This window comes from Chiloscyllium plagiosum, unplaced genomic scaffold (genome assembly GCF_037043375.1).
Source record: "Chiloscyllium plagiosum isolate Xiang-an unplaced genomic scaffold, Cpla_swu_hap1 HiC_scaffold_22, whole genome shotgun sequence".
NCBI lineage: Eukaryota > Metazoa > Chordata > Chondrichthyes > Orectolobiformes > Hemiscylliidae > Chiloscyllium > Chiloscyllium plagiosum.
In genome coordinates, this window is record NW_028270160.1 from 22285105 (window position 1) to 22310878 (window position 25774).

A 25774-nucleotide genomic window follows, 5' to 3' on the forward strand; every position below is an offset into this window, starting at 1 on the left:
ATGGAGAAGGGTTACATATCAGACATGAACTCACTGAATGGCTGGAAGGGCTGAATGGCCTAATCCCATTCTCATCTTCCTTTATTTCATTTATAATTTCTTGTAATATGTCCAGAGTGTCCATTTGGGATGTATGGATCAACTTAAAAGCAGTAACTAAGTGAGATAATTAATATACTCAGGTATTTTATTTGTTTTACTTTTTTGTCAGTTAATACTGCTTCCACATTGATAAATGTTGAAGATAGGAAAAATTCTGATTCATATAATAAAGACCGATCCAGTTGAATTAGTTCCTTTAGGTAATAAGTGCTGGCCCAGCCAGTGACGCCCATTTCTCATGTTGAATAATAAAAATATTTTGTTACATTGTCTCTCTGATGCCCTCTCTGTTGGGAAGATATTTATACCTCACTCACATCTTTGCAGTCACCTTTACTCAATTGTAATGCCCTTTACATCAGATTCCACCTTCTCCCTTTTGAATGGCAGGATGAATTCTATTATATATGGTCACTGCCCCTTAGGGATACTTCACCTTAAGCTCCCCAATCAAGTCTGCTTCATTATGCATTTAACCATCATTTCATTGGGCAAGTTACTGGAGGCATGAGATACACATGAACATTTCACTAAATTGAGGAGGCTGAGAAAAAATATCGTATTCAGTAGCATATATGTAAATGGAAAATTAAATGTATCAACAGATCTCCCACCTCTGATGGGTGAGTCTCCTTTTCTGACATTTCCCTCCCACTGAATAATCATGAGTAGTTCCCCACTACCAGATATGATGTCCCATGCAATTCTCCATGCCTGACTATACTTTTGGTCACTTCTGAGAGCTCCAACAATCCAGCCCACTTTATCTTGAACATTACAAGAGAACTCCTCACTGTATAATGTGATCGGTGTCCTCAAGAACTGACAAGACCTGACTTGATCATTATAACAGCTGCCTGCTGCTGAGGACGTTATGCTTAGTATAATACACTGAACTTATTGTTGTTTTAATGTTATCATTGCTGATTATGATCACATCTGAGTTTTCTTTATATGAAGGCATCATCTGTATACATTTGTACAATGAGAGTACTGTTTTTCCTTAAATCAAGTTCAATGACCTTTGCTGTTTTAACTGGGTGAATGCCTGCCTAATGTGTGATAATTATTCCATTGTATCATAGATCTAGAGAAATGTAAAACAAATTATTTGAAGTGTATCATTTTATTTTCATTTGTCCAAACTACAAGATTGTGAAATAATCTTTAAAGATTTGAGCAAGGCAAAATAGTTTGTAGAACATCTTCACCAACAGCCTCAGTTCCACAGAATGTGAAGCTGCAAAACAAAAGGTTACTTTTAAATGATTTTTACATTTATGAAACATTACATTCCCACATTTTATCAATGTGATTGTACCTGTTCCACAAAATAATGTAAATGTGCTTGCTTTCTTTTAGGGTGATACATTCATAAAGCATTTCATATCTCTTCCAAACAATAATTAAATATGTTCAGTTTTACAATGAGGAAACATTCACTGAGTAAGAATTGAACATTTTATTTGAAAGGATTAGAAGTCCAATCAAACAACTATAGAAATGAGTGAACTGATAACATAAAAGTATGTGAAACTTTACTTCATTCCATTACTTGTGTGATCTTGTAGATAAAATGCTTAAAACACATTTTCTAAAACCCTTTTTATCAAAGCTTTCCAACAATTATATACTGATCAGTTTTTTGCTGAATTTTGTATTTGCAAGACCTGAGTTCAGTTGAGTCTGGGAATCAGGTGGGTGAGGCTGAGATAGTGAGCCTGAGGTAAGCACAAAATCTCCACTGGCCTGTGCAGTTTGAGGCCCAAGCAGTTTTTAACAGCCGTATACCAGCAGAAATCAGCAAATGACAGGAATATCAGGGAGTGAGATGTCATTCACTGGCACTGAATGTACAAGTCAGCATCTCAAATTAATCCATGGAATAAAAAATGACTGGTTGAAACTTAATGATTTTTGACAATAAATCCAGTAAATATTTACCCTGTGATTTACTAAATAAAGATGGTACTTTTCTGAAAACGCCCCAATCTATGAGCTGTTGAGATTGTTGTTCCAGAGTTTTTGTTGATCTGCTGTTGAAGTTACAACAGACGATTAGGCTGCTGATTTGTGAGCTGGCACCAGAAAAAAAGTCAATAATTAATAACTTCTGATTGTTGGAATGTTTTCATTCAGTAAAGGGTGGGATGTCAGAGCAGGTGTTCACTGTGGAGCTTGGAGATGAACTTGGGTTTCTGGGCTTAATAATGTTCAAGTCCACAACTGAGGTGAACAATCTTCAACAAAGGCTTATTAAAGCCTCGAATAAGCTTATGGGTAAAGTATTGTAGTCAAACAGTCTGGATTTATCCACAGAAACTGTAATGGAAAGATACAGAGCAAGGATGAACTGAACTGGTCCTATATCTGCAGTTTTGTAACGTTTATGAATCTCTTCTCTCTGCTCAATCTCTATGTCTAAATACACTTGCGTAACCAGGATTCACACTAGATATAAAAATAGTATGAAATATTACAGCCAGTATTTGAATCATTATTTGGTCCATAATTTCATAAGTGTGCACTTACGTTTGTTGGTCATACACTCTTAATAAAGTTACCATTTCAGCACCAATTTTTGGCCCAAAAAGATTTGGTAACTTATTATTCCAGATAAATTTGACTTTCGTAATCTCCCCTATGTTATCCTCCACATCAATGTCAGCTGTGAAAGTTTTTCCAGACTCCAAAAGTGCTCTGTGAAGTTAAACATAAAAATTAGCACCTAATCATTTGTGGCATTCAAATGTTCCCCTGTGCCATAATACAGGGCAACCTCAAGTTAAACAGTGGAATCAATAATGATTGAAACAATCCTAATGGTTTTTAACGACTGAGCTGGTAAATATTTACATTGAGATTCACTAAATTAAGTAGATAATTTTCTGAGGCTTGCCCAATCTATGAGCTGTTTAGATTTTCTCTACTGTGCTTGTGTGATCAGAACAACTGCTGCAGAAAGTTCAGGCAAACAATTGTGGTCATTTATGAGCTGGCATCAGAAAATAAAATGACCTTGAAAGCTGATAGACTGCAGTAAAACCCAGCTGGTATACAGATGTTCCTTTCTGAATAGAAATGTGCCAACCTAACTAGGCTAGCTTATATACTCCAACTTTGTAACTGATGCTTAAGTACATTGCAAGTGTCCTAACAAGTTGCACACTTTTAAAATTGCTGGAGGAGGTGGATAGGTGGCTGATGATGTTCAATGTAAAGAAGTGTGAGGTAATACATTTTGGTAAACAGAACATAGAGAGACAAAATAAAACAAAGGATTCTATTCTAAAGGACGTGCAAGAGCTGGATGAACTCAACACTTGTACAGAAGTCATTAAAACTGGCAGGACAGGTAGAGACAGCTATTACTAAAGTATACAGTATTCCAGGTTTCACAGATAGGAGCATATCAAGTGCAACATCAGGGAGGCTTTCCAAAACGTATGGAAGATACTGGCTGGACACCAACTGGTGTATTGTGTACAGTTCTGGAGCAAGGATGTAACTGCACTGGGGACAGGACAGTGCTGAAGATGTTCATACAAACAGTTCCAGGGATAAATCAATTTGGTTATAAAGGAAGATTGGAGAAGTTATAGCTGTTTTTCTAGGAGAGCAGAAGGCTAGAGGAAATTAACAGAAGCTTTCAAAATTGTGAAGTGTCTAGACAGTTGGTGGAGAAAAGCAGTTCCCACTCTAAAATGGATCAATAAACAAAAGGGCACAGAGTTAAAGTGTTCTACAAAAGATGCAAATGGTAAGAACAAAAAAAAATCAGACACCAAGTTGTTAGGGTCTGAAATGCACTACATAGTGGTGCTGTGGAGGCAGATTCAATTGAGGAATTCAAGAGGGCATTTAATGAATATTTGAATGATAACATTGTGCAGGGTTATTGGAATGAAGCAAGATACTGGCTCCAGGTTAAAATGCTCAGACAGCCAATGAAGACATGATGGGCTGATTGGTCTCCTTCAGCACCATAACCATTCTGTAACTGAGTGGTTTTGAAACCATCATTCTGGATGGCTCCCTATCTACCCAGCACCATTTAGTGATGGGCAATAAATATGACCTTATCAACACAGTCTGCATCACAAGATCAAATTTTAAATCCTCACTAAATAAATGATAAAATTGGGACCTCTGTTTTATTAGACTGGTACAATGAAAAAAATGCGAAGGATTTTTAATCACAGAACAGTTACCTCCTGATCAGCAGCCATAAACTTACTTTGCAATTTGATATTGTTGGGTATTGACATTGGAACCGTACAAGGCAATATTGAAGAACCCTCTGATACTCCGTGTACAGGTAATTTTGACAGTAACCTGGTATCTCCAACCTGTTGCAAATGATTCATAACTTATATTGCAATCTAGTTAATAAATATACTTTGACAGCAATTTGAAAAACATTACAATTTGTAACATGTATAACATACGTGCAAAGGTTGGAGCAGCACCCGTGTTCAGAAAAAATTTTGGTTCGGTAGTATCATTTCCGAGAGGGTAGGTATCAGCATAGTGACCCATTAGGGGACAGCCTTTTGGTGGACAACTGAAGCAATTTCCCTTAAGAAAGCAAACAAAACATGTAGGTATTTTAACATTAACTGTCTTCCTTCATTAAACATTTATAAACAACCCATAATGCCACAAGAGAGTTTGATTTAGAATTAACATTCCATCTAACTTCGGATAATGAGCCAATCCAACAGCTGATATCCAGCTTGCATAGCAAATGTGGGGCTAGTAAGTGTCAGGGGTGTCTACCTTACCATCAGACACTAAAGGACTAAAGTAATGCCTTCAATGTGCTAGAAAGGGCAGGTCAGCGCAAAACATCCTGAGAAAACTCTCGTGGCAAGAACTCTGAAACTTCAAATGTAATGTGGCTATATTGTGCCTATTTGCCTTATGTTCCACTAGAGTGATAGTAAAGCATTGGTAAATTATGTCAAGCTATTAAACAAAGAAAGTCAGCAGAATATATGAGTAGCTGATAAATAAGTACCAGTTTTAGGCAGTCAGTCATCTATTTATATATTCAGTGCAAATCATCAGTCTTTGAAAAGGTTTGTTGATATTAAAACCTATGAAAGATATAGGAAAATATGCTGTGGAACATTTCATCGAAATGCCAAAACACTGAATCAGTTCCATCTCAACATATCCTGCTTTTGATTTTTAAAAAAATGATTACGTTAATAGCTCAACATAAGCATTGAGATGTGAAGCTTACAGCCCTGAAAGATTATAGGACCCCTGAGTTGATTCACTGTAATTCGAGAGTTTTGTTCATTTATATGCTTCTTTTCGGTGTAAATCCCTTGTAACATGGAAGTATTGTGTTGATAAATTAATGTCCGAGCATTTAAAAGAGTCTTAAGTCATATTTGTTCAGCAGCACTAATGTTATAAAACCATTTGGGCACTTCAAGAGTGTTGTGAAGCAAAAGTAGACATTGGGCCACAAAGGTCATATTAGAACAGGTGGCCAAAAGCTTAAGTAAAGAGATGGCTTTAAGATGTTAATCTCAGAGAAGCAGACAGGTAGACAGGAGATGGAGTTGGCCATTCAACCCATGGAGCCTACACTATCATTCAAGATAATGGCTGAACAACTACCTCAATGCCACTTTCTAATGTTACTTTCATATCCCATGATGCCATTAATTTCTAGAAATCTTCAAAAATTTTTGTTTGATATTTGATTGAGCTTCCAAAGCCCTCTATGTTAGAGAACTCACCCTCCTACCTTTCGCCTCTGGCTTAAATGGCCTACTCCTTATTCTGAGTGTAAGTCATCTGAATCTAGTGTCACCAGCCGGTGAAAAGTCTATATACATTCTGTTATGCCCTGCAAGAATTTGATAAAATTTTCAATAAGATAATTTCACATTTTTTGAAATTCTAGTGGTTGCAAGAGCAGGTGAGGCTCAGGATCCTGCAGGATAACACACATTTGGCGTTCCCAAAGCCTATCCAGCATTCATAAGGTGCAATTCAAGAATGTGATGAAATACCCTTGACTTGCATGAATGTGTGCAGACCAAACAGCAGTAGAGACTTGATACTGTGCTGGTCAAAGCAGCCCACATGATTGGTTGAAGATCTACTACCTTCAGAATTGACTCCTTTCACTATTGATGTACAGTGCAAGATGCACTATAGCAACTCACAGTACCTTTCAAACCTGCAACCTCAACCAATTAGAAGGATATGGGCAGCAGATGTTTAGAACACCACCACCTACAAACTCCTCTTGAAGCCACTCACAATCCTGATTTGGAACTTTATTGCCATTTCTTCACTGTTACTGGTTCACAATACTGGAACCTCTTTCCTAGCAGCACTACTAGTGTTGCTATACCCCAACAAGTGTTGTGGTTCTAGACAGCAACTCACTGCCACTCTCCCCAGGGCAATTACGGATTGACAATAAATGCTGGCTTTGTTAGCGATGTCCACAGTTACGAATGAATCAAAAAGAGAATTTTGACCCAGTTTCCTTGATCTCTCCTGCACCAATCCTGCCGTATAAGGAATTAGGTACATATGAGCAGGACCAGGCCATTCAGCCCTGGGTCTGGTCTACCATTCTTGACCATGGCTGACCTAAACTTCTTATTCTCGCACAATCCCCATATCACTTGATGTCATCAGCAATAGATATCCACCAATGTCTATATTTAATTTATTTAGTTTACAATCGAAGAGTGTGGTGGTGGAAAAGCACAGCCTGTCAGGCAGCATCCGAGGAGCAGGAGAGTCGATGTTTCGGGCGTAAGCCCTTCATCAGGAATGAGGCTTGCTTAGCTTACACAGTTCTTTGAGGCCAGCGAATTCCAATGATTCACCATCTTCTGAGTTCCTCCTCATCTCAATCCTAAATGGCTTACGTTTTATTGTGAGATTGTGTCCCCTAATTCTTAACACCATAGCCAAAGGAATTATCCTTTCTCTATCTATTCTGTCTACCCCTTTCAGAATTCTAGAAGTTTCTATGAGGTCACCTCTCATTAATCTGCTGAACCTTTGTTACCTTTTCTATGGCAAGTAATCTTTTCCCTTGATAAGGAGACCAAAACTGTACTGAATACAGCGGGTATGGTCTCACCAAGGCTCTATATAATTGCAGCAAGACATCTCTCGTTCTGTGGTCAAGTCAGTTTATAATACTGTTTAACATACTGTTTATAAACAGTTAACATACTGTTTTATTATTGCACACAAATGCTAGCTTTTAGTGACTCATGAACAGTGCCACCTCCTTTGGATATCAGAGCTTCTGAACCGCTCACCATTTAAGAAATATTTTATCTTTCTGTTTTTTTTAAATCAATGTGGATAACCTTATGAATATTCACATTATATTCCATCTGCCATGTTCTTCCTCATAGCTTTTTTCTGTCCTAGTTCACTTGATGCCTCCTTGCATCTTCCTCAAATTACATTCCCAACTTGTTATGTATCCTAGATGGGTCAAAAGTCAGAGAAATTTAGGGAGTGCATTCCAGAGCTCAGTGTCTAGGCAACTGAAGGCAAGGCAACCAATTGTAGAGCAATGTACAGTCAGACAGCTCGAGAGGACAGACTTGGAGAAGCACAAGTATCTTCGAGAATTATGGGATTAGAGGAGATTGCAGAGATCATAGCTCACCTCCTTAAGTCCCAAGCTCCACCAGTCCTACAGTACAGTAAAACCTTGAGGCCTCTGATTGAATGGCATCTCTCTAGGAGTGCTCTCGCTTGTCCCTGGGGTAGTGGAGATCCTGCCTCCAAATGACTGCAGGGCTTCCATTACTCATTTGGGCAAGCTCTATCTTGACTTTTTAGATGAGGGTGGGGAGCACACCACTCCTGTATAACTCAGTCATTTGCTCCAAATTCCAGAGGAAGGCCTAACCAGGGGTTGGCAGCTTATGTTTGTGTCTCTGAAAGCATAGCAATAATGCTCACCCAGTTGAGGTTTGGACATCACATTGTGGAAATCCACAGATAATTGTTGAATGTTTATAATTTTCAGGAAGCTTTATAGGGCCTTAGTATGATGGCTCTCAGTAGGCATGGGTTCCAGTTGATTCTTTTAGTTGATATACTGAGCACAAGCTTTTAGGGAGGCCAGGGAACATCCTCAGGATGAAAATGAGGACTGCAGATGCTGGAGATCAGAGTCAAGATTAGAGTGATGCTGGAAAAGCACAGTAGGTCAGGCAGCATCCGAGGCAGGAAAATCGATGTTTCGGGTAAAAGCCCTTCATTTGGAACATCCTCAGAAATTTCATCTTGATGTGGAGTGTTGGTGTATCTTGCTTCCGATCCACATTACAATTCTCTTCCCACCTCTCCAGAAGGAAAGGTTCTGGTGCAACTAGATTCCAAATATGCCCTTTCTTTGATTCCCTTCTCCAACAGCTTCTCTGCCACAAACCAGTAACTATGTTAGAGATTTGGACAGAACTTCCACCCTAAAGGTATTGGCCCTAATTACTTACTGATATTTGATAAGAACTGATAAGAAACATGTGATTCAAGGGGGCAAGGAAAACGGCTCAGAGACAAGAGAAAGAATTGCTGCTTGCCACATGTAATATAATCTAATATACTTCCTTTGAAGTGCATCAGCAAAAATGTAGGTGCTAACTCCTGGAACAACTAACCACCCTTGGTGCTTTATACTTCATAAACGTTACATAGTTCTACAATTAAAAAGGAAACCATAAATGCAGAATATGCCAAACGCACTAGTCTATCTATTGCAGTTAGCTTTCTTATGGTCAAAATTGCTTAATTTAAAATAATCTGATAATTTTGTTATTTGAAATCTAAAATTTAATATTGCGGAATTGTTTACATCAGTTACTTCAAATTATTGAATGATTTGAATCAGTAGATTAATCAAATGTTTTAAATAGCAATAATTGCAAAGATCCTCTTTACAGAAATCAGTGATGTTCTCTGGAAACAAAGAAAATTGACTGAGCCACACGTAAAGTTTGAAAAACTAGATGTGTCACTAACTCAGAAACTCTTAATTACTGTGCCATTTCAAATGTTGGAGAAATTGCAAAAAGGCAACTTACTGCTGTAAAGTCATCATAGCTATTACATGGAATCCCAACGAATCCATTTTTGGTTCGGATGCTCTCTGTGTAGTATTTATATGACCGCAAGTGGTTGCAAGCTGCAAAGTTCCGAGTGCCTGTAAAAGAATCAGTAAATATTTGTACAGTTTATTGTTTGAATGCAAAGCCATATTTCAGAGGCTCTCAATTATTAACTGATAGATAATTCAAAAATAATAAAGTTAGTACAAGGAAAAGATAATGTTGGAATTCTAAAGCATGTGTTGACTAAGAAATTTTGTACCTTCCCAAATGCCATTAATATCAATTATAGTTGAAACAATATTTTTATCGCATCCAGGCATTAATTCTCCACCATTTGGATAGAAGTCAAGGTGTCCAATGGGTTCAAACAATCCAAAACCTGTTAATTCAATTACAAATAGAAAGTGATAAAAATCAATTTTAGCTTTCTGTTGCTCAATGACTTTTTGTAGAAAATCTTACCAAGATAAGGAATCAATGGAGCCCCATTAGTGTGGATAATGTCAACAAACTCTGCATCCGAAATATCCAGTCGAACTTCAACAGGCGTATTCTTAAAAAAAGGTTTGGCTGGATCTAGACCTAAAGGAGATAAAGTTAGTGAATGCAACTTTTTATATAGTATTCATTATATTTTGTTATTATTTCGATTTGGTAATATATTACATGCAGAGTACATTTGCTTTTACATATCAGTCCCCTCTAATTGTCGCACATTTATGATGACCTTCTCCAATGGTAGATTCAATTTAGTCCCAAGTGGGTATAGATCACACATCCAAACTACCCAGGTGTAGCTGTCAGTGCTTTGAAATATACAATGTTTGGATATTTTTGGGCCTGGTGTTAGTATTGAGTTCTCCAGCATGTGTAATACATCAGCCATATGCTTCATCTATTCCCTGTTGCAGTAATCTTTACAGCCTTCATCTCTGAGTCAGACTGTCAATTAGTGTAACATTATGGGTAATTTTATGCTGTATACTACACAGCAAAGGAACCTAGATTGACACTTTCCAAATTTACCTCACTCAGAACCCTGACGATTGGCAGATACAGTACAAGAGATTTTCATCTCACTGGTCTAGACTGACTCCCAATTCAAATTTCAGATGTGGAATGACTAAATTATAATCCAACATACCATTGAGATCTCTGTGCTTTTCAAAATGCTGTTTTACATTTTCTCAGTCCTTCACACATGCAGCCTTGGAAAATTACCTGTCTGCTCTTAGACATACATTAACAAATCAAGTGAGTGTGACAGACTTCAGCTACTGTGCATGAACAACAGAACACTAGCTCCTGACATACCTACAATATTTTCTTTTTTCATTGTCAGAGGAACCTCTTGGGGGAAATATTTTTGTTGCAGTGAAGTTAACAGGAACTTGAAATTCGTATAAAATATTCACATTTTGCTTTTCCTCATCAGTAAGTAGTTCCTGACAACTGAAATACTTACCTGTGATTCTTCTAATCCCTGGAATGCGTCTTCCTGTTTCTCCAGCAGCATGACTGCCCAGGCTATGTCCAATAATGTGGATCTCAGAACGTGAGTGGTTAAATGTTTTCTATTTATATGTAAAAGAATATATCTTAATGTGATTGTGTGGTTCTTCCTGAATTATAATGCACTATAACTCTTTCGTAAGAATGGCTTTACCTCTAACACATCAATAAGATATGCCACCTCTGCTCCAACCACTCGAATGTTGTTGGCAGCTTGGTCATATAAGGTTCTCGATCCATGTACCCAATCAACACAAACGCAATTCACATCTTCCACTTCAAACATTGCCTTAAAAATAAGTTTAAAAATAAATATCCTTTGCTTTTAATATAATGTCTTTAATGTAGTAAAATGTCCAAAGGTGAGATAATCAGAAATGTTTTTTAAAATGGCATTCAAAATTAAGAGGACACTTGACCAAAGCTTGGGAAAAATGTGCATGTTTAAGAAGTGTCTTAGAGTCATAGTCATAGAGAAGCACAGCACTGAAACAGACCCTTCGTCCAACTCATCCATGCGATCAGATATCCCTATCCAATTTAGTCCCACCTGCCAGCACCTGGCCCATATCTCTCCAAACCCTTCCTATTTACACACCTATCCAGATGCCTTTTAAACGTTGCAATCGTATTAGACTCCACCATTCCTCTGGCAGCTCATTCCATACACGTACCACTCTCTGCATGAGAAACTTGCCCCTCAGGTCTCTTTTATATCTTTCCCCTCTCACCCTAAACCTATGCCCTCTAGTCTGGACTCACCCACCCCATGGAAGAGACTTTGTCTATTTAACCTATCCATGACCCTCATGATTTTGTAAACCTCTCAGCCTCAGCCTCCGATGCTCCAGGGAAAACAGCCCCAGCCTGTTCAGCCTCTCCCCATAGCTCAAATCCTCTAACCCTGGCAATATCCTTGTAAATCTTTTCTGAACCCTTTCAAGCTTCACAACATCTTTCCAATAGGAAGGAGACCAAAACTGCACACAGTATTCCAACAGTGGCCTAACCAATGTCCTGTACAGCCGCAACATGATCTCCCAACTCCTGTATTCAATACTCTGACCAATAAAGGAAAGCATACCAAATGCTTTCTTCACTAGTCTTAAAGGAAGTGAATTGCATAACAGGCAATGCAGGGCATAACAGAATACTACAGCATGATCCTGAGTGGCTGAAGATGGATTGCCACTTGTTGAGTGAATGGGAGGAGGATTATCAAAAATGTAGGAAAGGAAAAGAGCAGGAGTTGGAAGAGGAGATTCAAGGCTGAAGGAGGTACTGAAATAGGCAACAACACCCCAATTTAACAGTCTCGTATTGAAATCATTTAAAAACAAACCTAAATCAGAGATGTTCGCAGACTAATTGCCATTGCAGGTTTGCAAGGTCATTAGATTACTTACAGTGTGGAAACAGGCCCTTCGGCCCAACAAGTCCACACCGACCCGCCGAAGCGCAACCCACCCATACCCCTACATTTACCCCTTACCTAACACTACAGGCAATTTAGCATGGCCAATTCACCTGACCTGCACATCTTTGGACTGTGGGAGAAAACCAGAGCACCCGGAGGAAACCCACACAGACACAGGGAGAATGTGCAAACTTCACACAGTCAATCGCCTGAGGTGGGAATTGAACCCAGGTCTCTGGTGCTGTGAGGCAGCAGTGCTAACCACTGTGCCACCGTGCCACCCACTGAACCACTGCAAGTGAGACTTAGTGTGAAATGGGATACAAACAGTAGAATTTTTCATGATTTGGGCTTTGGAGAGGGTGACAGACTGGACACGATAGGATTACAATTACCAAGATTAAAAACAAAGGCACAGACAAAATTTTAGCTGCAGGTGGACTAGTGAAGTTCCTGAGATTATAATAATTGACTGCAATGGAGAGATCTGCTCAGTACCTCACATAGCAGCAAATAAATTTGGATGAGGTAAGAATAATGTTCGACAGTGATCGAACCATAGGAGGCATGGGCAATGGAAAAATCAAGGAGTGTCCATAAATATGATTAGGGATGCTTATACAAAAGGAAAGATCTAGCAAGGACATGAGAGCAGTGAACTAACTAGCATTGGGTGCAAAGGGAACAGAGATGTTCATTAAATAAAATGTGGATGACCATCTGCTGTTGAGAGTTCAAATCAAATAAACAGCAAGGCTGTGAAGGTCTGGTTCAGCCTGAATCAAAGATGGGGGGGGGGGATTAGATTCAAATGTCAGGTTCAGAGTTTGTGGCAGAGCTGAAGATGACCACTTTGGGCTGCACAACATTTAACTGGAAGAAATTGCAGGCAATGCAAATGATAATGTTGGAGAAACTCCTTGACAAAACAGCAGCAATGGAGGGGCTGAGGGAGATAGTCCTGAGCATCATTATGTCCGTAGGTGAATACCATCAAGTGGAAGTGTGAGGAAAAGGATGGAGCCAGGAAATGAACTTCAGAAGAATCTGTTGGTCATAATGTTGGGGATGGATCAGGAGCCATTGCTGGAGTTGTCTGACCACAATCAGATAGGGAAGTAGCGAGGAGTGGAACTCTTATTGCTACAATTCAAAGGTGGAGCTGTGTGAAAGATAAGCATGGATCTGGGAGGAGAACGCAATTACAAGGACCTTTAAGAGTGCAGGGTGAATGGCAAAACCCCTTGGATTTTGTGAGGTGCCGCAATGGAAAGTTTGGGAGAAACCCACTCACTGTCCTGACAAAGATCTAGCAGTAATTTACTGCTGAAAGCAGCATTCATTGGTTTAAGGCAAGATTTGTCCCCCTTTCTCAGGAAGGCCCTTCTTAGACAGCCGTCACTCAATTCAATTGGTCAGCAGCTCTGTAGTAACCAGTCAGTAGTGCTATTTGGACCACAGCTAGTCTGCTCCCTGAGGAGTCCTGGTCAATCTAGGAACAGAGTTTAATGAAGGGTTGGGTTGTTGAAGGGAGGATTCAAAAGGCCAGTGGAAAGTTTTTAAGTGGGTGGGGTGTTGGATATTGAGGTGGGTGGATGTGGATCCCATAAAGCAGGCAACCCCTACCATGCCTGACACCAGCCCACAAATCTAAAAACTGCTGGGCTTCAAATCTGACAAGCTTCCCCTTAAGAGAAAGTGAGGATTGCAGATGCTGGAGATCAGAGCTTAAAAATGTGTTGCTGGAAAAGCGCAGCAGGTCAGGCAGCATCCAAGGCTTATGCCCGAAACGTCGATTCTCCTTCTCCTTGGATGCTGCCTGACCTGCTGCGCTTTTCCAGCAACACATTTTTAAGCTTCCCCTTACCCAAGGTAAAATACCAGTGCATGAAACAAGGTCCTTAGTAGTCATTAATTGTGTACATACGGGCCTCAATAGCCCCAAGGGTGGGTAGGCTTCCAACCCCTCATTAAAAAATAAAAGGGTTGGTCGGGAATGTAGAATTGAGACAGAATCAGATTAACAATGATTTTATGGAGTGGCAGAGCAGGCTTGAGGGACTAAATGGCCTATTCCTGCTTCTAATTCGCATGTACATAGAATACTATATTTGCATTTCAGATGGGTCAGTGCTGGGCAGATAGAAGACTAGAAAGCTATTCACTGCATCTTATGTGGTTCTCCCAGGATCCAGATCAGCCCTCAAAACCATAGATAGTGGAGCCTAAAATCCAGCTCAAGATTCGGGATTGTAAGGTCAACGGGTTTAATAGTGGAGGTGGAGCAGTTTGAAAGGAAGGTGGGGTTTATACAGTGTCCACTGGTGTAGAGATCAGTAAACAAAATGGGAAGGTAAGCAACTAAGTAAGAATGGGATCAGGGAGCATAAGGAAAATCACATGGGCAGAACACATCTGGGAAAATCCCTTGATAAAACAGCAGCAGTGGAAGGGCTGAGGGAGATAGTCTGGGCATCATCATGAAAAGAAAAAAATGAGAAATAAAAATGAGTCCAAAGCTGGGGAAGGCAGAACCTGTGGGAAGTAAGGAGTATTTGATAGTCAAGTGAGAGGGAGGAGCAGCTGCTAGGCTCCTAAATACTCCGAAACAGAAAAGTCCATGAGTTCCTGAAATTTGCTTGGAGAGTGGGGAAGGATGCTGCAGAGGTGTGTTTAAAGAGAAATGTGGCAATAATGAGTAGAATCCATTTTATCTTTGCTTTTTTCTCTCTTTATCCTTTGAGAGTGCATGGTTTTGGTAGAGGATAGAAAACCCTGGTAATCTTAATGCAGTCCAACCTCATTTAGTGAAAACGGTCAAATTGCTTTTATGTCAGAAACATTCAGGAGTCCTGAACCTAAGCAGCAAAACTGGAGTCCTTTTGTGGAAAAGAAAACAGGATTTTGGTGGGAACGTAGGCATTAAAGGTGGGAGTTGAGTTGAGTGGTTTGACAGCTCTAAACATGTTGAGAAAGATTGGGACCAGAGGTTTGGCAGTTGTCAGTTTGATAGTGCAGCTACATGGCATTTAGAGGGGGATATGGATTGAAAAGGGTAGAGAGGTGTAGGTCATCATTGATCAAGATCATGGGAACAAAGAGGCCATATAAAATGCTATGATTGAGAGATCTGTCAGAAAATGGGGGAGGATACTTATATGAAAGGAGACATTTAGGAAGAATGGGAAAGCAGGAGAAAGTGAGGACTGCAGATGTTGGAGATCAGAGCTTATGCCCGAAATGTCGATTCTCCTTCTCCTTTGATGCTGCCTGACCTGCTGCACTTTTCCAGCAACACATTTTTAAGAATGGGAAAGCAGTACATGAAAAGGAGTGAAGCAAAAGGGGAGCTGAGAGAGAGATTCAAGTTATTGAGAATGAAAAGTTACTCAGTGCAAAGGCTGAAGAAGGAATGGACTGAGGATATCTCAGTGAGAAATTAAGATGGTGTCTGAAGCTGTGTTTAATGACAATGTTTTTAAAGGCTAGGCAGGAAGATTGGCTAAGGGGAGATTACCAAAAGCAGAGAAAGCATTGAAGAGTGAGGATCACACATATTTACATAAGAAGTGGATTTATCTTCATTTTTGCTAACATTTTAAGTTGACATTAACATAAATACAATTTGTTTTCATATTTGTTCCAGCCAATACCTTGCACATGTCAGAGAGCCACGATTCTTCTCCTTTGTCTATATACCCGTGAATTATGAAACAGGTTTTTTTGGTCCTGTCAAAATTAGAATTTTCGATCGTTGAAGGATTAATTCCAGTAATTTCCTGTACAGAAAGTAACTCCGTAAATAACACTGTAATTGCGATTTCAACTAACAATATTAAAGCAGATATAGTATCTTAGTAGAAAATCTAACATTACAGATCTCATTTTCTTAATGCATATGTTTTGTTGATGCATGATAGTATTACCATACTCTTGCCTCATGTTCTTCTGTTATTTAATATTTACATGGCACATAATTAGAGTAATATTCACTGCAGCTGACAGACTGTTCCATATGAAATTTATATGTTGCAAAACAATGCTTAGTGTAATAAAAATTGTGCAGAATATACATTGGAGGGTTCGCTCAAACAAATGCTTCCTTGTAAAATGTCACTGTCATTTTAATTATTGATTAAAGATATTACATTCCATGATTGATTTCTGAATGACAATTTAAATGTTGGATCATTGCTAGCTCACTAATTTGTCTGCCTGTACAATTTGCATCTAGATATTAGATTTGGCAATGTGGTATCACCCTTGCTTCTGATTCAGGTGTTTCAGCATTTCAGTCCTACTATAGGATTTAAGCAAACAATATAATGGTGGACAAGGTCAGAACCACACCAGGTTATAGTCCAACATGTTTACTTGAAATCACCAGTGTTTGGAGCTTTGCTCCTCTATCAGGTGAAATGAGCCTGATGAAGAAGCAGCGCTGTGAAGGCTTGCGATTTCAAATAAACCTGTTGGACTATAACCTGGTGTCACGTGACTTCTGATCTTGTCCACCCCAGTCCAACACCAGTAACTCCACAATATAAAGGTGATATAAGGTCTTCTACAACAAAAAAAATGATTTAGAATAAAACTACCACAACAAAACTATATAGACACTGTTAGGATTACTGAGTAGGCAAAAGTTATGTTTTTAAAAAAATAATCTTTTGATGTTTTTCAACATTCTTTTCTATCATCTGAAGTTTTGATTCCTTGGGGTTTAATATCTGGATTTTATACACATACGGTAAAAGTAAAATCACCCTAAGTCTCTCTTAGAATAGGTCAACTGGTGATGGTTTAACCTGAGGGTCACAATACTTCAGGCAAAGGGAGAAGTTGAGGAGGGAGTTTTTGTGGTTACCTTGGCCAGTCTAGGAATTGTACCCATGTTGTTGACAACACTCTGCATTGCAAACCTGCCATCCAGCCAACCGAACTAACCAACCCCTTGAAAATTAATTCAAACTAAGCAGCACTCAAAAGGTGTTAACAACAGCTTGTACTGTTTATTCAGTATTCACAAAACTGTGAAAAGTAACAGTATTCAACTGTATAATAATGGAGTTCATAAAGGTGTCAAAACATATCCATGATTTCTTAGACAATGGTTTCAAGATTTCTATTTGCAAGTATGTGTCAGTTTATTTTCCTTTCAAGTTTTATTCCTTTCTTTCAGAATCAGTCAAACTGTAACACTGTCCAGAAAAACTCAGGAGGAATAAATACAAAGCCAACCAAAGTACTTTGTTTATATTCAATCCAAACCACGTTGTGTAAAGCATCATGGGGCCCCACCATTCTCGTCACTGCAATGTTCTAACAAGCAACAGTATAGTGTGGTTCAACAGAATCTACAGGTCACTCTGGTATAATGCACGTTTCATCAACGTGAATTGGCTATAATGCGATTGACGAATTGTGGACACGGTTTGGATAATGCAAACTTTCTACTGAACTGCTACAGTGACTTCCTTTCAACCATCTTCTATAGCGTGATTTCTGTAGTGGTTCTCCATTGTGCAACTTTCTAGAGGGTGAGGTTGCAGAGGAACACAACTGTTGTGTTATAGCAGAACAAGCTGTAATTATTTATCTTCTCAACAATATCACTGTAACCTGTCAATTCCTGTTACTTACACTACAATATTTATCTTTCAATTTTATTTTGATGCTGTTATGCTTTTTCTTTATTGTTCCGTTTTCTACTTTTTGCCTCAAAATTGGTTTATTTGTTTGTTTTCTATCCTTTCTCGTTATCTTTAAATGCACTAATATTTTCTGCTCTTCACAATGTGTCATAGAGTTTCTAATTGAGCTGCTTTTATTTTTGGTTTTGAGCTCACTCAGTTTCTCTCATTCACAAGTTTCACAGTGTCTGTTTTCATTGTGGGTGGGAATGGAGATTATTTGTAGAAGCAGATTAACAACTGTCTCTTATGTGTGGTAGGTAGAGGAAACTTCGCTCAATATATTTCTGTCTGTTTACTTCATTACCTTCTGTTATCTTTGTTCTTAAAGTGTCATCTAGTTATGACTTTTCCCTTCTCAGGCTGGTTATCCCTCTTTGTTAATCACTTTCTTTCCTTACTCCAGTTATTTGTTGTACGTGTGCCTTTTTATTCATAACAGTTCTCCTCACTTCTTGGTCAGCTCCTAATTACTGTACAATCCTTAGATTAAATGGGAATAGCTCTGACACACTGCACTGATCCAAGTTCAGCCTATTCTATCACTGTACATTCTGGTACCTCTGATCTGATATTGGGATGATTTTACTTGCCTCTCTTGATTGCAGATTAATGGTGGGTTGAATTTTACTAGGGAGCACACTGCTTGTCCCTCGGAAGTAAAGTTGATCAGTTTTAAAAGTGATTGTGCTGCAGCAATAATATTCTGTGAATGCATCAACAGGCTAAGGGTTGGACTGGGGCCCCTCAAAAGGAATGAAATCCTACCTTTGAGAGCTGATAATCAATCAGTTTATCTGGGCATGGAAGGCTGGGCCACATTTGGAAAACAAGAATCAAAGCCTAGGTAAGAAGCATAAAGGCTGGCATCATCTTGGAAGGGATGCCCTCGAATACCCTTCCTTTCTACTTTTTATGTAGTAAATTGGGCGAAAATTATGGCTGAGCCCCCCTCATCTGCCTTCCATTGCCTCAGGAGTGGAGGCAGATAAATGGCTTTGACTAGGTAATGATTAGCCACTTACAGCTCTAACAGTTCAAAGGGTAAGCAAGCTACCTTACCAACCTCTATGGGGACTCATTTGGGAGTGGGCAGGATGGCAGTGGGTGGGCAGGAAGGTAGTGGGGGAGCAAGGCAGTGGGTAGAAAGGTGGTGGGCATGTCATCTAACAGGTTTAAATTACCATCCCCCTTCAGAGCTGTTAATTCCAACCAAGTATTTTACTTGTGTTTTGATATTGAATGTGTTTAAGACATATTTTGATCTTTTTTTTCTATTCTTCTTATTCACTTGCAATGAATTTTCTATCCACACTAACTATTTTCACATTCTTTAGTTCTTTTTATGTCTTTGTCTTATTTCAGTCATCAATTTTCCATCAATCATTCTTCACAGCATTGGATCAAAGAGTTTCCTGTAGTAGCTATGTTGCTTGATTCTTTCCCCTTCTCCATTGCTCATGCTTAAATTTGGTTTACCTGACCCTCAGAGAGCAGGTGAGCATAAGCTAAGTCAGAATACTGGGGACACATGAGGATTTGGAACTCCCTATACAATGTGCAGTGTTAACTTTGTAGAGTGTCTATGACATGACCAAATACTTCCCCAACCAAAGGTGAGCCTGATTGATAGGCTCGTCCTTCCATTAGGCACAAAGCCAATAGATAAACGCTGCAGATAGAGGTATGTTTGTGCCAGACAGTGGTGACGAGGGGAGAAAATGTGATTGAATGGGCTTGGTACTTGTGGATGGTGGCAGGACGAAGTTCTGGAAGGGATGGGGTGTGTGGGCAGGAGTTGTGGGACTGAGGATGTCTCACGGGTTCATGGTTGGGGGGAATATCAGAGGCTCAGAGCAATGAAATTAGAAACCTGCTGGGGTTGGGGGGAGGAGTGGTGGAAGAAATCAGGGGCCCTGCAGGATAGAGAGATCTTCAAATCATAGAAGCTCTTCGAGCAGTCACACCTGATCCAGAACATAGGCCTGAAGTCATCACATCCAGAATCCACCAGGTCCTCATGTCAATGAAGCTGTCAGATTTCCTGGGAAATCCAGCCCATTGGCACGAGGCTCACAGACTTATTATATTTAAAATGTGCCATCCACCATCTTTGATAATATGCCAATTACATTCCAAGCCATTACAGAATATAGATTCTAACTACCTGAAAAGTTTTTGTATTTCTTCTTGTCCAGAGCAAAAACCGTGTATTAATATCCTCTGGTGACCATGGTAGCTTTTTAATTGGTCTTTGCTCTGTTCCACCCCATGGAACATCATCTGTGAAGCATCCGAGTCTATTATAGCAGATTTCAGCAGCTGTGAACAGAAATAATTTTTAATGCAATTTTTACAAATCAGAGTTTACATAATGTATATAGTTTGTCTTTTCACTTGCCATGACTGTTACCAAACATGAAAATAATTAGTAGAAAGTGTAATTGAATAGAAAAAAAGGAACCTGCCAATGTTGCAAAATTGTAAATAAAAACAAAATAATAAGAAAGAAATGTTGTTTTGCTAAAAGCATTACAATTATCTGCTTCCTTTTTGTGCCAACCTTGGCTTGGAGGCAGCTTTGAATGTTATGTTTTCACGTTCCACTTCAGACAGTCTGATATACCAGTTGAATAATGAGAGACTGCTATGTTGGCAGAGGTGATAGCCATGAAAGGGGAAAATGCTGGGATTGGCTGCAGAAGACAGTGTGAGCAAGAAGAACAATGAATGGTGGCAAAATCTAGTAAAGAGTGTGCTCCAAGATTTGCTGATGCTGCATTGAAAGCCTTGGTCAAGGAGATGCAGAGAAAGAAATGTTATCTATTGACAGTGGTCCAATGGGCCTTCCAGTTAAACTCTCAACAGGCAGTAGGAGCAGAAAGCTGTGGTAATCACTATGTCAGGGTAATATCCGATGCCCAAACATCTTCAGAATTTTTTTGATCCATTCATGGATGCTAGGCCAACATTTATTGCCCATTCCTAATTGCCCAGAGGACAGTTAAGAGTTACCACATTGGTCTGGAATCACATGGAGGCCAGACCAAGTAAGGATGGCAGTTCCCTTCCCTAAAGGACATTAGTGAACCTGTTGTTTCAATTGCTGCATTAATGACTTCCCTCCATCATAAGATCAGAAGTGGAGACGTTTGCTGTTGATTGCACTATGTTCAGCACCATTGCTACTCCTCAGGTGCTGAAACAATCCATTTCCAAATGCAGCAAAACCTGGACAATGTCCAGGGTTTATGTGGCAAGTATCAATTGTATCACACAAATGCCAGGCAGTGACCATCTCCAAAAGGAGAGAATCTAACAATTGCCCTTAACATTTAGATGCATAACTATTACTGAGTACTCCACTAGTCCTAGAAATGCTGTGGCTGAAAGAGCAGTTACGAGACTAGGAATTCTGAGGCAGGTATCTCCCCTCCTGTCTCACCAAAGCCATTCCACATCTATAAAGTACAAGTCAAGATGTAATTGAATACTCCCCACTTGCCGAGGAGAATGTAGCTCCAGCAGCACTCAATAAGCTTGACAAAGCAGTCTGCTGAATGGCAACCTGTCCATTACTTTCAATATTCACCCCCTTTAGCACTAATGCACATGACAGCTGTGTATACCTCCTATAAGTAACACCATAGCAACTTACCAAGGTTTCTTTGAAAGCACTTTCCAAATCTTATGACCTCTACCAGCCAGAAACATGGGAAAGCAGACACATGGGCGGCACGGTGGCACAGGTGGCACAGTGGTTAGCATTGCTGCCTCACAGCGCCAGAGATCCGGGTTCAATTCCCGCCTCAGGCGACTGACTGTGTGGAGTTTGCACGTTCTCCCCGTGTCTGCGTGGGTTTCCTCCGGGTGCTCCGGTTTCCTCCCACAGTCCAAAGATGTGCAGGGTTAGGTGAATTGGCCATACTAAATTGCCCGTAGCGTTAGGTAAGGGGTAAATGTAGGGGTATGGGTGGATTTCGCTTCGGCGGGTCGGTGTGGACTTGTTGGGCCAAAGGGCCTGTTTCCACACTGTAATCTAATCTAATCTAATCCCTGCCTGCAATTTCACACCATCGTGACTTGGACCTAAATTGCCATTCCTTCACTGATGCTGAGTCAAAATCCTGCAACTCCCTTTCTAACATCTCTAGTATTGTATGTGTACCTCCATCCCAAGGACTGCAGCAGTTCAAGAAGGTTGCTCACACCATCTTTTCCCAGGCAACTAGGGATAGGACAACTAATGTTGATCATTAATGCATAAAAAAATGTGTAGCCTGTGGACAATGATGCAACACTGTGAGAAGTACAATGCTAAATTTTTCCTAAAGGCATTGATTGACAATTGCTACTCATCACAGTTCAATAGCAATCAATACCTCCTCCTGCTTCCTGCTCAGCTCATTGTTGTATAGCTGGCACCAAGAACTGGCTCCCATATGGTGGGATGATGCAGCAATAGAAAACTGCTTGACATTGGTGCGAACTTTAATAGCTAACTGGGAGTGAATTCAGCTGTGGATTGTGGCTCTGAAAATTGTCAGGAAGCTGGAAACCTGACACCATCCTGCCCACTTGCAGGTTTCACTCGCTTGGAGACAAGCTGTCAGAACGGGCACTGAAATATTTAAATAATCAATTCATTAAATCTTTAAGCTTATATTCTGGCTTTCACAGCCAGAGAATAGAGAATCTTGAGTTGTGTGAAACTTGCCTTAGTCAATTCAGTGAGAGTGCACTGGGGAGCCATTGATCTCGGAAAAACCCTTAAACAGAATGGTTTCCTTATAGCTAAGGCTGGCGTTCATAGTATTTGTACAGAAAAGCTTATTTCACTCTTCTCATGTGAATTCTGGACTTTCTGAAGTTATTTTAGTTATCTTAGACCCAGTTAAAAATCACACAACACCAGATTATAGTCCAACAGGTTTATTTGGAAGTACTAGCTTTCGGAGCACTGCTCGAACATCAGGTAGCTAGGTGACTAGTGTAATTTTTAACTTTGTCCACCCCAGTTAAACACTGGCCCCTCCACATCATATCTTGGACCCTATCACCTTGATTGACACTTCCTTGTTATCTGCTGGGAACTGCATAGGGACAGCTTTACCTCCTCTCCAAGAGGAGAAGCAACACTGACACCAAAGGTTGCCTTCTCCTCAGCCACACACTGCACCACCGAGCAACCTTTTGGGTCCCAACTCCAATTGTTTGAAGTCTAGGTGTTTGAAACCTCCTGGAGTCCTGTCTAATTCAGGAGGGGACTGAGCTGATAGGGCAGAAAGGTCAATGTGAACACCCTGGGGTCTGGGTAGTCAGGTGTGCCACTGGGAGAGGTGGGTGCTGTCACACCATGAGGGTATTTCAAAATGGAGGAATCTACCACAAGCTTTTATATGCTATAAAATAAAATCTTGTGGCAGGTGAAGACCCCCCTCTGCAGAATGACCTATGGCCTTAGCTGGGACTTTCTGCCACCTTCAATGCCAAGGGTTTTTCCTCAATGAGGATTGATTATCAACATATTCCTAGTGGCATAAGCAATTTGCTGAAAAAACACTTATTTGTTGATAATTAGTTACCTGGCACTGCTGAGTGGATAACCAATGCCATTCAGAGCCCATCTCCAGTAAGATTACTCAGAGGCAGCAATGTTTCAGGGAGCCCTGCTGAGGAACGATTTTCTGAAATGATAACCCCAATTCCCAATACCACCTTGTCACAGCTAATAAAACTTCTCCATCTACTTGCTCAAAACATGCAATGATGTGTCAAATACAAGTAAAAAAAAATGCAATTGATGTGCACCACACAGAGTCAGGGAGAGAAACAGGGAAAAGGGAAAAAAAAATCAGTATCACAGCATTTTCTGCAGCCCTGCAAACAAAGTGTTAGTTCTCTTGCGGCACACAGTTGACAACAACCCGATACCATTCTATATTGTTCTGTTCTTACCTTTCACTGCATTGCCCAAAGTGACTGCTACAATTATGAGCCAGAGCATCTAAGATGAAATTTATAAGACAACATTACTTTTAATCAAATAAAATGTGAATGCTTTTGAGAATCACACTCAGGAATTCTAACTTACTTCAGCAATTGTCCTGGTGTGAGAGCAAGTAGTAATTGCTTGCACGATGTGCACACACAAAGGGATATTTATACACACAAGGCCTCTTCATGTTTACTTTGCAAATTCCATGCTATTTTTGTGCATGTGAAACAGGCAGATGACAAATTAGTTCTTGGAGGAACTTCAATCAGTATCAACCAGTTTTATGAGTGCAATCTTCTATAATTTTACAAGATGATGGGAAACTGATATTTTGAAATTAACATTTTGTTGTTCTCTCCATATTCTTTATCAGTGGTGTAGTAAGGTGACTTACACAGGTGCAACACTAAAGGCAATTTTAATTTATGGATATTGCTTTAACTCTAATCAACATTTATCTCACTACAGTAACATCTATTCCTTCAAAGTGAAATATTTTATTTAGTGATAGCTAATTTCATTTCAGAAAAACACCACTCGATAGTTATAACATTTTGTTACCTCATCCAATCCTCAGTAGTATTAATACTTTCTGCATTGCTTCCATCTAGTGGTGAATCTGATTTTCTAACCATGACAATAAAATAATTATATTAATCTAACATGTCTAATGTTAGGTGTGAGGAAAACAGGCATTAAGTCAAGAAGTAGACAGGCAGGAGGCTGGAAGAACACAACAAGCCCAGGCAGCATCAGGAGGTGGAGAAGTCGACGTTTCGGGTGTAACCCTTCTTCAGGACTGGCATAGGTTAGAAGAGGGTGACCAAAGAATAAGTTGATGAAATAGATTCCGCCACCTGTGTTTGAGTTTGAGTTTAATGATGGGTTAAGTGAGGGACAAATATACAAGAGACTGGAGTCAGAGTATTAGAGTATTCGGAAAGGAGGGAACAGAGGACCATAGACCAGGCTTAGGCCAGTTTTCCTGCCAGTTTGTTCTGTCCTTCAAGGAGTTTGTGTCTGCAATCTAATTTCATATACCTGCTTTTACCATATAATCACTTTATCCAAATATCTATCATTATATATATGTATATGTTTCTAAGAGGAAATAGGGAATAAAAAGACAGTCATCAATTGTGGTAATTATTTGAAATGGCAATTAATATGGGGATACAGGAGATCCGATATCTAACAAAACAAAAAGGATGAATCAACATAATACCAGAGACAAAGAAAATAATAAAGTAATCTATAATTTGGAAATTATTCTAATTCATTCATTTTATCCTTTGTAAGTTTGCCTTCTGATTTGTGTAACTGTACATAAGACTTATGAACACAAATACTGAGTTAAATAATGCACAGTTATAATATACATAATTCAGGAAGAAAATCTAAAGAATTGATACAAAGATAAGTTGGGACACTGATAAAAACAATGTATAAGTGTTTAAAGAGACTATTTGAAGGACAAATAAGCAATCAGAACAGTTGATTTCAAAAGGTAGCATGTGTGAAGGATTTTTCTATTTAATTGAGATCCAAAGAGGAGCAAGACAATATGGGGGGGGGGAGAAAATGGTTCCAAATTTGACGTTAGGCAACCAAATAAAAATCTGAAAATCAAATAGGAATGTGGATTGGTATAAGATTAAGCTTTTTCTGGTATCTGACATTATGTTGATTCATCCTTTCCTTTTGATAACTATGGGATCTCAGCTGTATCATTTAATGTTAATCCCCATTTCAAACAATCTCTACAATTGATGATTATCAATTTGTTTCTTCTGTTATCATAAACATATGTATTGATCGTCACTTGTATAAGTGATATGTGACAATCTGCATTGGAATATGATGCAAAGCAGTCTACAGGTCAGTGAAACTATTTTGGATTGACTCTTGGGATAATACCACTACTTTTGTTTTG

General features: G+C 39.5%; 1 protein-coding gene across 1 annotated transcript; it reads right to left on the reverse strand.

The window, feature by feature from the left end:
• Positions 1-1209: 1209 nt before the first annotated feature.
• Positions 1210-24012, reverse strand: LOC122560974 (pancreatic lipase-related protein 2-like). The gene is made up of 13 exons (XM_043712217.2): positions 23938-24012; positions 23802-23850; positions 20011-20165; positions 15804-15929; positions 10888-11022; positions 10687-10795; positions 9684-9803; positions 9481-9600; positions 9195-9313; positions 4551-4680; positions 4340-4451; positions 2635-2802; positions 1210-1342 (listed from the first exon to the last, which is right to left on the reverse strand). The coding sequence occupies exons 2-13, from the start codon at positions 23848-23850 to the stop codon at positions 1270-1272; spliced, it is 1416 nt and encodes a 471-aa protein (XP_043568152.2). The 5' UTR covers positions 23938-24012; the 3' UTR covers positions 1210-1269.
• Between the last annotated feature and the right edge of the window lie 1762 nt (positions 24013-25774).

What these genes read in the sequence shown, in the direction of transcription:
- LOC122560974 (XM_043712217.2), bottom strand. Translation starts at nt 23,850, where the DNA reads ATGCTCTGGCTCATAATTGTAGCAGTCACTTTGGGCAATGCAGTGAAA. An exon ending in TGCTGCTCCAACCTTTGCAC is followed by an intron (nt 4,452 to 4,550) that starts GTATGTTATACA and finishes CATTTGCAACAG; the next exon opens with GTTGGAGATACCAGGTTACT. An exon ending in CAACAATATCAAATTGCAAA is followed by an intron (nt 2,803 to 4,339) that starts GTAAGTTTATGG and finishes TTAACTTCACAG; the next exon opens with AGCACTTTTGGAGTCTGGAA.